At 37.9% G+C, this 14,080-nt stretch overlaps 1 protein-coding gene across 1 annotated transcript; it reads left to right on the forward strand.

The window, feature by feature from the left end:
* The first annotated feature begins 3,574 nt into the window (after positions 1-3,574).
* On the forward strand, positions 3,575-11,335 carry LOC101296764 (topless-related protein 2-like). The gene is made up of 25 exons (XM_004296832.1): positions 3,575-3,857; positions 3,958-4,137; positions 4,308-4,421; positions 4,537-4,695; positions 4,849-5,026; positions 5,138-5,273; positions 5,826-5,941; positions 6,039-6,168; positions 6,294-6,403; positions 6,588-6,657; positions 6,735-6,808; positions 6,891-6,986; positions 7,078-7,170; positions 7,744-7,871; positions 7,970-8,204; positions 8,313-8,471; positions 8,586-8,681; positions 8,912-9,064; positions 9,149-9,259; positions 9,378-9,554; positions 9,666-9,794; positions 9,883-9,978; positions 10,385-10,567; positions 10,638-10,813; positions 10,915-11,335. The coding sequence occupies exons 1-25, from the start codon at positions 3,778-3,780 to the stop codon at positions 11,108-11,110; spliced, it is 3,375 nt and encodes a 1,124-aa protein (XP_004296880.1). The 5' UTR covers positions 3,575-3,777; the 3' UTR covers positions 11,111-11,335.
* The last annotated feature ends 2,745 nt before the right edge of the window (positions 11,336-14,080 follow it).

Raw genomic sequence — 14,080 nt, forward strand, 5'->3', positions numbered from 1 at the left:
AATATAAGGGTCGGGATGTGACAGGTTTGAAGGTTGTTGAATGGTGGAAGCATTGATCGTTTTGCTAAAAAGGCTTGTCGGGGAGGAGCAGTGGCCAGTTGGAAGAAGGGTAGCGCATGGAAGAACTAAATTTGATACTTAATAAAATCTATCTCATAATGTATACATGAACTTGAAATTTCTGTGTTTTCGGGATAATAACATCTATATCTATCGATCCTTATCAAATTCAAGTATTAAGTATCAAATTCATGTATGTTTACTTTTTATTAAGTATCATATTTAGTTCTTACAGTGCAAGAGTCGCTCTGGCGTGATGTGTGTTCGTCTGTCGATGGTGAGTGGGTGGCGGCGTCAATTCTACTCAGATCGGATCGAGTCTACTCAATCTAGTTTAGGCTCTTTGAAGCTGCTTCAAGGCGGGGCTCTTTGTTGGCATGATAGGGAGGGTGAGTGGCTGGAGGGTCGAACGGGTGGCCTAGAAGACAATGGAGATGGTGGTACTGGCAGGATGACAAGGTTCCGGTTGGCAAGATAGCGGTGTTGTCTACATTTGCAGCTTTCAAGATTGGATTAGACCTGGTGCTTATTGGGCCAGGGCCGGTCCTGAAGAATTGAAGGCCCGGTGCGGAAAAAAAAATTTTGTGCCCCTTATGCTAAAACTTTTATCATAAAAATACCTTTTTTGTTGGTTTTAAACCTATTAATATACTCTTAATCTTAATATTGTAATAAGAAAACACTTTTTTTTATCACGTATTACAACTTCATGAATTGAACTCACAACCTCCTTTCTATTAAGAGGAGACTATGCCGCTAGACTAAATGAGACTGGGCATAAGAACTACATCTTATATAATTTTTTTGCCCCTTATTAATAATGTTTTCTCTTGATTATGTAAATATATATATATGTAAAATTTATTGTTTCTCATTTGATAAGGAATAAAAAGATTTTTCTTTTTTTAAGAGTGAATGACATAGTTGTTCTAAATTTCTAATCTATGCAAAAAAGTTATTCTAATAGAAAGAAATAGTGAGAAGCTACAAATAGCAAACATGTCGGCCACTAATTTTTTTAATAAAAACGTTAGCCTCCTGCTGTACAAACTTAATTATACATACATAGAGAACTAAAGCATAATTTGGCAAAGATTAGGAGAATTGAGACGTAATTAAGGCCTGGTTTGTTCCCTTTTTATCTAAGGCCTAGTGCTATCGCACTGGGTGCATTGGGGCAGGACTTGCCTTGATTGGGCCTGCACTTTGGTTCTGGGCACATGCTATCTTATTTTTCTTCAGTTTTATTTTCCTCTATTTATATATTATTTCTTTTCCATTTTAGTTCTATGTGAAGCGCTTTGTGCCGGTCTATACATTTTGTGTGTCTTATCTGCTTTAGGTAGGCGGCGTGTGTTTTGCTTGGTCAAATGGTCGCAATCTCCTAGTGGCAGGATGAAACTAAGTGTCGTCAGGTTTATTCTTATGCGGAAACATTGTAGGAAAGTTGTTTTATTGGATATTAGGATATGTGCTCGTGTTACATATCAAATGATCTTTCTATTATATCTTCGTTATGATAAAGCAAATTAATAGAGCTGTCATTAGAGTAGTATTATTTGCTAGTTGGTGCTTGTTATAATATATGTACTTTGTAGAGATTCTCTATAATATATCGGGACTTCATTGTAATCAAGAATTCCAGTTTTATGTCCCTCTTTGTATTCGACAATTTCATTAATAAATGATTGACCAATTTCATTAAGAATTCAAGTTTTATGTCCCTCTTTGTATTTGCAAGTTTTATGTCCCTCTTTGTAGAGATTCTCTATAATATATCGTGACTTCATTGTAATCAAGAATTCAAGTTTTATGTCCCTCTTTGTATTCGACAATCTCATTAATAAATGATTGACCGATTGAGGCAGCCGAACCAGCCCTTTATTAAAAATAAATAAATAAATATCAGGTCCGGACTGGGATAGAAGTCAGACCATATCTGACTGGTTGAAAACATGTGAGTTGAGAATCATTACATGTTTAAAGCCATGGACAACCTACTCAATTGTAACCTAAGATAAAAAAGTAAAACCCATAGATGACCCGGTACTTGGGCACCACCACCGTCGCCTGACATTTTTAAGGAGCGGATGCTAGCTACGGTTCTATTACAATAACTTCAATTTCCATTCCAAACATACATGAACACAAAATACAATAAAAATGTGAGATAACAGTAATTGTATGAGAGTATATAACATGATCACTACCCTCTTGTATTTCGCATATGAAGTGAACCACATTTTAGTAATGTATATGAAGAAATCCATATGCATTTCCATTGTTATATTTTTTGATAAAAGTGTGATCAAAACGAAGAAAACAAGAAATCAATTGGATATTTTGGTTAGATTGCAAATTTAATGGAAATGCATTCTACTTGTGTATTGTAGACTTCTTTTCCAAGTGTTAATTACTGAAACCAACGAAACAAAAAATCAATCCGATATTTTAAGTAGATTATATATGTAAAAATTTGTTCGAGATGCCTTTACGCTCTAAGATTGTCTAACTTGTCTTCAAAACAAAAATTATCCGAAGTGATGAAAAGCTAAAATCGATCCATTATTTTAGTGAAAGTTCTTATATCTAAAAGAAGCCACCGGAGATGCATTTCTACTTTAAGATTGATTGCCTCTCCAAACCATAATTTATCAAAAGTGACCGAAACAAGAAATCAATCCGTTACTTTGGTTAAATTGTATCTAAAAGAATATCTTACTAAATGATTGCACGAAAAATTCAATTTTTGTTCAAAACGTCCTTTATTGGTAAAGACGCAAACAAGAAATCAATTTATTATTTAGTCAAATAATATATGAAATTTTTACTTCAGTCATGTCCGGAATCCATGAACCAAATCCAAATTCCTAAAATTCAAAACCAACATTTATGAAGATTTACTTCCCCAATATGGGGCGAATTAACTTTTTGTTTCCTATTACTTCCATAAATTTACCCCAAAAGAAAAAAAAAAGAAAAAGAAAGCGAATGACACAATCGACGTCAAGTAACATCACATTTCTGGCACAGCAGATCCAACTAGAGAGATGCGACACGTAGGCCTCAGACAAGGAAACACGAGGATGGGGTGGACGTTACCCCCATTATTCAATCCATTTCATTTTCGCCCTCGATTCCGCAAACCCACACCACCAACTCCAATCCCCTGCTCCCACCTCCTTCCTCCCACCTCACTCCACGCACTCCTTCCCCTCCACGTGTCCCAAAGCTCTTCCGCACCCCACCGCGTCCGCACCCTATAAAAACCCCCAACTAACTCAATCTCTGAATCTCGTCCCCTCTACGGAATGATGCGCCACTGAGCCTCTCAGTCGCTCCGGTGATAACCAAGTCCACTTATCAGCCATAACCTATTACTCCACTTTTGTCAGTGATAGCTTATCAGTGATAGGTGGGTGTGAAACAAAGACCCAGGAAAACGCATCGAAGAAAGTGCGAACAACTACTCACTCTCTCTCTCTCTCTCTCTCTCTCTCCTTTATCTTTTTCATTTCTCTCGTGTAGTGCTTCTGCACTGTTCTCGTTGAATCCATGGAAGCAAAACCCTAGAGCCTCCGCCACCCTCCGATTTCTACAAACCTCGCCGCCTGCCTCAAACGCCGTCGTTTCGGCCTCGAATCGCGACTCAAACAACCCCGCCGCGCGTGAGCGAGCTTCGGATTCTCTCGCGTCGCCTCTCCCCCGGGGGCAAAAATGTCATCTCTGAGCAGAGAGCTCGTTTTCCTCATCCTCCAGTTCCTCGAGGAGGAGAAATTCAAGGAGGCCGTGCACAGGTCAGTCTCGCCCCATTTGTTTGTGTTTTAATTTGTAATTTTTTTTTCTAGAATTAATTTTTGAATTTTTTTGTTTTGAATTTTTTGAATTTGGTTACAGGCTAGAGCAAGAGTCTGGATTCTTCTTCAACATGAAGTACTTCGAGGAGAAGGCTCTGCTGGGAGAGTGGGATGAGGTGGAGAAGTACCTGTCCGGGTTCACCAAGGTGGACGAGAATCGCTACTCCATGAAGATCTTCTTCGAGGTCAGAAAGCAGAAGTATCTCGAAGCGCTCGACAGGTAGTGATTCTAGCTCTCTTTGATTTTGTTTTGTTTTCGGAAATTCGTAATTGAAATTAGGAGTGTTTGTTTTAGGGAGAATTAATGAGGAAAAAAAATTGGAGTGATTTATGGATTGATTGATTGACTTTTGGTGATTGGGGGTTTTGTGATTTTGGAAATGAGCTCAGGCAGGACAGGGCGAAGGCCGTGGAGATACTGGTGAAGGATTTGAAGGTGTTTTCGACGTTTAATGAGGAGTTGTACAAGGAAATCACGCATCTGTTGACTCTTGACAACTTCAGGTAGTGTATTGAATATTGGAATTGGAAATTTGGTTGGTCAGAGTGTTGGATGCGTTTGAGGTTTTGATTTCAGGGTTTAATTGTGTGCGATTTGGGGGGTTTTGATATGATGCAGGGAAAATGAGCAGTTGTCGAAGTATGGTGATACTAAATCTGCGAGAAGCATAATGCTAGTAGAGCTGAAGAAATTGATAGAAGCGAATCCTCTGTTCCGAGAGAAGCTAGTTTTCCCCACTTTGAAGGCGTCACGCTTGCGAACTTTGATCAATCAAAGGTATGGTTTGTGTTTTGGGAATGCCTTTTTTTCTAGTTTGTTTATTTCGGATTTGATACCTTCGGTGTTTGTGAAGATTGGTAAATGTTGTTTTTCCCTTATATTGATTATCATGTGTAAAATTCCTGAAGCAGCACTTTTTGTTATATGCAGTTTAAATTGGCAGCACCAGCTATGTAAGAACCCAAGGCCAAATCCTGACATTAAGACCTTATTCATGGACCACTCGTGTTCTCCTCCAAATGGAGCTCGTGCATCAACCCCAGTTACTCTTCCAGTTGCAGCTCTTACAAAGCCTTTAACTTATGCTCCTCTTGGAGTACATGGTGGAGTATGTTAATATCATGCTTTGTACTTTTTAAGAATTTATCAATGTTGAAATTATTTTCAGTTAATGTGGACCTTTTGATATTAACATAATGTATTGTCTCATTATGTACAGCCATTCCCTCCGGCTGCGGCTGCAGCAGCTGCCAATGCGAATGCTTTAGCAGGATGGATGTCCAATGCTAATCCTTCCTTGTCTATGCAATCAGCTCCAGTCGCTGCCTCACCCATGCCTGTTCAACTTGGTCAAGGTTAGGTCTTCATGTATTTAGAGCTAGTCTGCAGTTTAGATCATACTCCTGTTTCTTGTACAATGGATGCTGAGCACCCAAAAAGAAACCAAAACATCATAGCAGAATTGTAAAATATATATCTATATATAATATCTTTATATTTGTCATGTGTACACTTGCATTTCCTTTCCTCTTTCTCTTTGAAACAGTGTTATTCAATAATGTAACTTTAGTCAAGAAGAGAAAGTAAATGTTTTGAAGAAACTGAAGCAAAATTCATGTTACTCCCAAGGAAAAAAAAATTGTTCAGGGGATTACTCCCTGTTTGAAGAGATTCAAGAAACTCTTCTTTGCTAATCCATTCGACCTGGTCATTGAATATTATCGTACTTTTTATTTGCTTCTTTGTTAAGAAGGATATTTCATTTGTACTATGTCTAACAAGAAGTATTTAGTGCGCTGCACTGACTGGTCATTGGTTTACTTGCTTGATTAATTATTAGGTTTGAGCATGTTGTACTTGTTGTTTGAGCTATTTTGGTAACTTGGACTACTTTTGCTTCTTAATAGTTTCTTCATTAAAGCATCCAAGAACACCATCAACTGGTCTTGGAATGATTGATTATCAAAGCTCTGATCATGAGCAATTAATGAAACGCCTGCGGACTGCACAATCTGTTGACGAGGTATTGTTAGCTCATTTCTGGATACTCATTTCTGCATTTGTCTACTGTATCTAGATAGTTGCTTCTAATAACGGAAGTTTTACTTTCACATTTTCAGGTTAGCTATCCTCCCCAACATGCTTCGTGGTCACTAGATGACCTACCGAGAAGTGTAGCTTGTTCACTTCGTCAGGGATCCACTGTTATGAGCATGGATTTCCACCCTTCACATCACACATTACTTGCAGGTAGGTTGTGTGCAACACACCAGATTGTGCCTGGAATGGATATGGATTGATACTGATACCTTGAACATTTAGTTTTGCTTCAATCTCTTATCTGACTTGAGTAACATGTTTATTGTTTTGAGCAGTTGGCTGTAATAATGGAGAAGTTACTCTGTGGGAAGTTGGGTTGCGAGAGAGGCTGGTATCCAAGCCATTCAAAGTATGGGATATGGCTGCTTGTTCTGTGCCATTTCAGGTGAAAATCCCAGACCTTACTCAATAAGAAATTAAGAATTATCAGTCTACTACTATTCGTTATCTGAGTATCAAAAGCATCAAATTTATGTCTCAAAATCCTGTTCTTCATGACCAGTATATAATAAAAGGTTTGCACTCATTATCTTTGTCACGGCTGTATCTTAACTTTAAGACTCTTATAGGGGGCTATTGCTAAGGATCCATCAATGTCTATTACCCGTGTATCATGGAGTCCAGATGGAAACTTAATTGGTATGTGCAGCAACACAGCTCTAGCATTATTTGAATGCATGTTGGAACATAATTTCTTTGTATTTTTGTTCTTGCAGGTGTTGCATTTAAGAAACATTTGGTTCATCTGTATGCTTATCATGGGTCTAATGATCTACGCCAACATTTGGAGGCATGTTTTGATTCACTTACTGCTACCTCAAGATGAAATTTTTTCCACTTTAGACTGATGTTTGGATTTGATTTTCTCACAGATTGATGCCCACAGTGGTGGTGTGAATGACTTGGCATTCTCTCATCCAAACAAGCAATTATGTGTTGTAACATGTGGAGATGATAAGCTGATAAAGGTGGGTACCAAAAGTGTGAAGTTTTTTTTTTCCCCCCAAGTTAAAACATATAATGGATTATTTTAATGTTTTTGTTTTGTTATGAAAAAAGGTTTGGGATCTGAATGGAAGAAAGCTTTTCCACTTTGAAGGTCATGAAGCGCCTGTTTACTCGGTTTGCCCCCACCAGAAGGAGAATATTCAGGTGAGATGTTTATTTCCTGAAATCTGGATGTATATATAGCATGTACGTAAATGCAAGATCTTTTATGGAGAGAACTTTTCTCTTGATCTTGGTTATACTGGTAATTTTGGTGAGAAACTAGAGTGTCAGAAAAAATGAATCCGAAACTAGCTAAAAGAATTAAAAGAAAACAGCAACAGAAATCAAGTTTTATAAGTTTCAGCCACTCGTTGATAATCTCAGATGAATATGGTGAAATGTGGGTACCATTCTGTTATTATTTTTAAGGTGGCATGTGATTATTCAAACTTCGAAAACTATGATAGCTCCAACTCAGAGACTTTAGCTCTTTTTATTTTTCGTGTTGGTTTACCTTGAGTTCTGTGCTCCACAATCTGACCAGTTCTTTGATTAGTTGCTCTTGTTATGTGCATTTCATTTATATCAGATCTTGTTATGCAGGTAGAGAATTTCACAAGAGTTATGATGATAGGATAACTAGTTATGATAACTACTAACATTGAAAGTGACCGAGGCAAGCTTTTCTGGTGAATATGCATTTCTGGTTTCTTAACCGCTTTTTTTTATTTGCAGTTTATATTTTCAACGGCTGTTGATGGGAAAATAAAAGCTTGGCTGTATGATAATGTGGGCTCCAGGGTTGACTATGACGCTCCTGGGCAGTATTGCACCACAATGCTGTACAGTGATGATGGAAATAGGTAAAAGGAAAGATCCACATGGTTTAAATGTTCTCTTAATCACATTTCTCTGTTCATGTGACGGTGTACAAATTACAACTGATCCTTTTAAATCTCAGATTGTTCTCTTGTGGGACTAGTAAAGATGGTGACTCCTTCCTGGTTGAATGGAATGAAAGTGAAGGGGCAATAAAGAGGACGTATAGTGGGTTCAGAAAGAAATCTACTGGCATTGCTCAATTTGATACTACAAGAAATCACTTTTTGGCTGTTGGTGAAGATAGCCAAATAAAATTTTGGGATATGGATAACACAAATGTTCTTACAATTACAGATGCTGATGGTGGACTTCCAGTAAGAAACCTCATTGTCATTACTTTCATTTCTAAATAGTATAAGTGGCATTCGCGGATGCCCTTGTTTTGAGGTTATTCACTAATATAAGCATCGGGTTTATTTCAGTCTATTCCTCGCTTGAGATTCAATAAGGAAGGAAATCTGCTTGTTGTTACCACGGCTGACAATGGATTTAAGGTTCTTGCAAATGCTGATGGTCTGAGATCCTTAAGAGCGATTGAAAGTCGATCTTATGAAGCATCAAGAACACCTATTGAGATGAAGGTTGTTATTTCTATCTGCACTGGACTAGACCTTCCATTGAACTTGCATATGTGTTTTTGAAAAATTGATATGCTCTTTCTGGAGAACTTGATTTAATATATTTTCCTGGATCAGGTATCTACATCGGCCATGGTTCCAAATATCAATCCCGCCATTAATAAAGTAGACCGTATGGATGCAAGCTCTCCTGCCAGGCCTACTCAGATTCTTGTATGTAATTTAAATGATAAAGTTCAAATATTACTTTACTAATAGTAGTAACTTATCACAATGACACAACTGATTGGTTGTTCATGGACTTGATTTCTCCAAGAACAAGCATAGCTTTGTAATCATACAGTTTGACTAGCCATCCTCACCAGACTAAGTATATTAAGATTTATAATTGTATTGTAAATCCTCCCACTCTGTAGGTCTAATTTTTCTTACATTTGATGTAGAATGGAGTTGATCCTTTGGCTAGGAGTGTAGAAAAGCGAAGACTATTAGATGATGCATCTGATAAAAGTAAACGTTGGGAACTGGCAGAGATTGTTGATCCTGTTCACTGTCGAGTGGCTACGATGCCAGATAGTAAAGATCCTGCTAACAAGGTGATTTTTTTTTTTTCATTTCATGGATTTTGATGTCATAGACTCAGAGGTAATAGTTGCAAGTGTGGTCTCATGTGAGTTCAGGTTGCTCGACTTCTTTACACAAATTCGGGCGCCGGCATTCTGGCTCTTGGTTCAAATGGTGTCCAGAAGCTATGGAAATGGAGAAGTAATGATGAAAATCCAAGTGGAAAGGTGATGTTAACACTAGCACTGACGATATCTTTCTTTTTCTAGGCTGCATGCGTTAGTGCAGAACATATACTGCATGCTTTCATGAAAAGATTTCTGACTTTTTTTTATGGTTCAAAAGGCCACCGCTAGTGTCATTCCGCAACATTGGCAACCCAACAGTGGTCTTTTGATGACTAATGATGTCCCTGAAAACTGTGAGGAAGCAGTTCCATGTATTGCTCTCTCAAAGAATGATTCCTATGTGATGTCTGCATGCGGCGGAAAAGTATCTCTGTTTAATATGATGACATTCAAGGTAATTTAGTACTGATTTAATGGGGAGATTTTTTTCAGTCTGCACAGTTTGGATACTGCTGCTTGTTTTGGACTGTAATCATGTTTGAGATGAAAATTTGTGGGTTTGCAGGTAATGACAACTTTCATGTCACCTCCACCAGCCTCAACCTTCCTGGCATTTCATCCTCGGGATAATAACATCATAGCAATTGGAACACAAGATTCAAGTATCCACATTTACAATGTTAGAGTTGATGAGGTGATTGATTTAAGCATCATTTTGTATATTTTTATGTGATTAAAGTGTTCTGTGATTGTCAATGTCAATTGGGTTGCTCTGTTGTTAGGTCAAATCAAAACTGAAAGGCCACCAGAAGCACATTACCGGATTAGCCTTTTCTGTTGACCTAAAGATCATGGTTTCATCAGGTGCTGATGCTCAAGTACGTGACTTCATTCTTTCTAATGTCATTGTTTCCTGTTATTGTGTAATTCAGACTTTTAGTCTCTGTGTTATTCTAATTTTTTAGTTTGCTTGAAGCTGAATATAAGTTGATATGTAGGTCTTAGATCTTGCCGCAAGTAATGTATATGCTCAGTGAGCTTATCTAGGTGTCTATAGATGCTTTGACATACTTTTATGTCTGTAAAAAGACTAAAGTTTATTATGTTGGCATTCTTTTTCGTTTTTGGGGAAAAGTTCATGATTTGCGTATTTCTTTGTGCCATCAAGTACTTATTTGAGTCTTTGAGTAATGTTAATTCCCTTGTATCTTTTTTTTTTTTTGATACCATGCCTCCTGATTTCGTTTCATGAAATTGTTCTTACAAAAAAGATTGTGCTTGCAGCTATGCTTTTGGAACATGGATACATGGGATAAGAGGAAATCATTGACAATTCAACTGCCAGCCGGAAAGGCGCCTATTGGTGACACGCAAGTGCAATTCTATTCTGATCAAACACGATTGTTGGTATGCCATGAAAGTCAACTAGCGCTATATGATGCTGCCAAAGCAGAATGCATTCGACAGGTATAGAATGTCTTGGCATGAGTTGCTCTTGTTTGTATTCAACAAATCCCTGATTTAATATATCTCGCAGTGGATGCCACAAGATGTACTGCCGGCGCCGATAACATGTGCAGCATATTCCCCCAATAGTCAACTAGTTTACGCAGGTTTTACTGATGGCAATATTGGAGTATTTGATGCTGATAGTCTGAAACTAAGATGTCGTATTGCCATGTCAGTGTACTTGGCACAAGCATCCCCAAGCAGGTATTTCGAGCATTCAGTTATTCGTGGTATATGAATTATGAGGTGGCTTTCCCACTAAATCTTATTGTCGTTATAACTAGCTTTGTCCTACTCTGTGACAGCCATACTGTGTACCCGCTAGCTCTTACAGCACATCTGCAGGAGCCCTATCAATTTGCCGTTGGACTGAGCGACGGATCTGTTAAAGTTATAGAGCCCTCAGACGCCGAGGGGAAGTGGGGAGTTACAGTGCCTGTCGATAACGGAGCACAGAATGGCTGGACAGCAACATCTTCATCTAACAATCCTGCTTCCTAATTAGCAGCTCCAGCAACCAATTCTATGTCTATTTCCTTGTATTGATTTGTATTCTATTCGTGCAGTATATTAGACTTGTAGGTTGGTGATCCACACATATGTGCCTCACCAAATGTGTGATCAAATAGAAATCTAATGGTAGGGCAAAAATTTATGTATATACATGTGTTTTCCGTTATACATGTGTTAATTGTTCATTCAAATATATGGTTCCTTTCTCCCTTTTGTTCCAATTCTGCAGTTTGGAATGTTTACCGGGACTAGTAAGCTCCAAATAGAAGATGTCGAATCAGACACTTCTAGTGTCAAAAGATGTCATTTTCAGGTAAACAAAAGAAAAGGCAGAAATTGAATGTGAGGTTCAGCAATAAGAGACTTGTTCATATGATGTTCAGATATAGAGTAACGCCTATATAGTAGTTATCATGCGAAACAGGTAATGCGAGGCATCTAGTGAAAGTTACTTGGTGCTTGGAGTCTTTGAAAATTGAATGGTTTTCTATATGATTAAACCGGTATGGTCGATGCAGATGTTTTTGGAGTAGTATGAGAAGTTATGCATGCCGGTCTTGTACATGCTTCTGCTTAATATTTGGAAATGCTTCTATAACCCATAAAAAACTTTTATGGCAGTGTTATGAAACAAGGCCGTTCAGCCCCTTAGGCAGCGCCTAGATGTTCGAGCGCCTAGTGAATTTCTGAACCTTGGCTATATGCAGTGTTCTAAAACAAGGTTGTCCAGCCCGTCTAGGCTGCCTTACGTTCTAGCAGCGCCTAGCGAGTTTTCAACATTGCTTCTACCTATATGAAAAGTGCTTTCGATTCCGGAAGCGCTTTTAACTCTTCCAAACAAGCTCTGACCAAGGTGGTGGTTGGAAGTTGGAACTTGAACATGTTACTGACTTACTGTCATGAAGTTATGACGCCTCTTCATGATTAGGTCCCCATGATCTAGCCTTGAATACCTTTCTTGAAATGGCATAATGAACTGAGCTTATTGTTGAATCTGTTGGAGGCCAAATTCAATCAAATATTTCCAGATTAGAACATGCTCTCCTCATCTCCTTTCCTGTCCATTTCATCTGAACAATCATCTTCCGGTCTCCGTTAGGCATTAGCATTATTGTAGCTGAGGAAAAAACAAAAGGACAGCCCATCATATAATACCAAGCTGAAGGGTTAGCTCGTCCACTTCCCCCAAATGGCACCCCTCTTGGAGGGTCCTGACTTCTAATATTGGGTCGAGGCCAACGATCAGTTCCAATCATGCCATGTGGTCTTGAGTCTTCTTGACCATGAAAACCTAATATTATACAATGACACAGACAAAATATCTGAATCTCAGGCTTCTGGTTTGCATATAAATTCTGGGGATACTGTTCTTCATTTGGCTCTGCATGTGTTATTATTGTGCTCACTGGTAGATGTCACTGTAGAAAGAAGTGATCTCTCAGATGGGATGTTTGTCTCTGTGAGAAATATCCATTTTGACTGTGTATTCCTTGGTCTTTCCAACACGCAAATGTAGTGTAATAGGTGGATATATGACAAAACCCTATCTTAAACCCTAAGGAAAGATGAATGTTCATTGTTCTGAGAATCTGAGATGTCTCAACTTGATCGATACAATTGGAGGGTTTGTATTTTAGTTGCTAGTACAATGATTCTATGAATGAGTTCTGAAGAACCCTACATATATGTATCTGTAGGTATAAGGTTTTTCATGTTATGTAAGATTGTAATCAAAGAGCTATAAAATCTACTCACCCACCCACCCTAACCAGTGGCGGATCCAGGATTTAACACTAGGGTGGGCTTGAATTTTTTTTTTTCTAGTTGATTGAAACAATAAGAAAATTTAACGATAGTCTAAAATATTTAACTAAAATATAATAGATATATATACACTTGATTTATTGAGATGCAATAAGAAAATAAGAACCCAGCCAAAATGTACTACCACTTAACCAATTATTAGAAAATAAGAATTTTTTTTAGAACTATGTATATTAAATAAAATAAAAGGAGGTTATGAAAGAATTAAATCAAAACTAATACTAAAATACCAAATAATGCTATGACTCATAGGCTATAAGGCCATTGTGTAGGAGTAAGAAGTAAGGAAAAAGGGCAAAAAAAAAAAACCTATAAGGCCCATTGTGTAGGAATAAGAAGTAAGAAAAAGGAAAAAAAAAAGAATGCTGAGCCTGGGAGTCGGACTCAGGTGACTGAGTTTGTTGTAATTGTGCTAAACCAAACCTGCAAATGTTTCTGTGATGCTTAATCTGCATACGTTAAAAACCTTATTCACACAATCTTGGTTGGGCTTGAGCCCTACCAAGCTCTTACCTGGCTCCGCCCCTGACCCAAACAAGAAATGAACGAGAAAAAGAAGTAAAATGAAGTTTATAGTCTTCTCCTCGAAAGCAATCATTGATAGATCAGAACTCTAGGAAAAGATATTAGTAGCATTTACTTCCTCACAACTAGCATGCTTTGGCATCTACAATCATGAGAAGCAAACAAAAGTTGCCCTAATTTATTGTTACCAACTACCTGACGTTTCAAACATGGAATTAGTGTCGGATGAGTCACTTCAAATTTGATTAAATAGAAGATTGATTGGAGATGCTCAATGATCTGTTTAGTTTGATCAGATTTTGGATCGATGTTTAATTTGTGTGTTAGTGTATGGGTATGGTGGCTGTGCGGATGTTGGTGGCTGGAGTTGGATTCGATCAATTCAGCACTGGTGGTGGTGGAGGATTCGAGCTTGACTAGCTAAGTAGAAATTGGGGATCGGATCCATTTAAGAATTCAGTCGTCGCCAAATTTAGTCACATTCTATTATGACTCGTTAGGTAAACATTGTAAGCTACTTATAATAATTTGTCTATAATTTAATTATATATATACATATGACATGCATTTGCAAATCAGAAACTTTCATCAAATGGACTTTAAGGTCCA

Source organism: Fragaria vesca, linkage group LG4, assembly GCF_000184155.1.
Source record: "Fragaria vesca subsp. vesca linkage group LG4, FraVesHawaii_1.0, whole genome shotgun sequence".
Taxonomy (NCBI): domain Eukaryota; kingdom Viridiplantae; phylum Streptophyta; class Magnoliopsida; order Rosales; family Rosaceae; genus Fragaria; species Fragaria vesca.

Excerpts from the sequence above, each read along its gene's own strand:
- LOC101296764 (XM_004296832.1), top strand. The coding sequence starts at position 3,778 with ATGTCATCTCTGAGCAGAGAGCTCGTTTTCCTCATCCTCCAGTTCCTC. Across the intron at positions 5,274-5,825 it reads GCCTGTTCAACTTGGTCAAG|TTTCTTCATTAAAGCATCCA; the intron begins GTTAGGTCTTCA and ends GCTTCTTAATAG. Across the intron at positions 9,065-9,148 it reads GTAAAGATCCTGCTAACAAG|GTTGCTCGACTTCTTTACAC; the intron begins GTGATTTTTTTT and ends ATGTGAGTTCAG.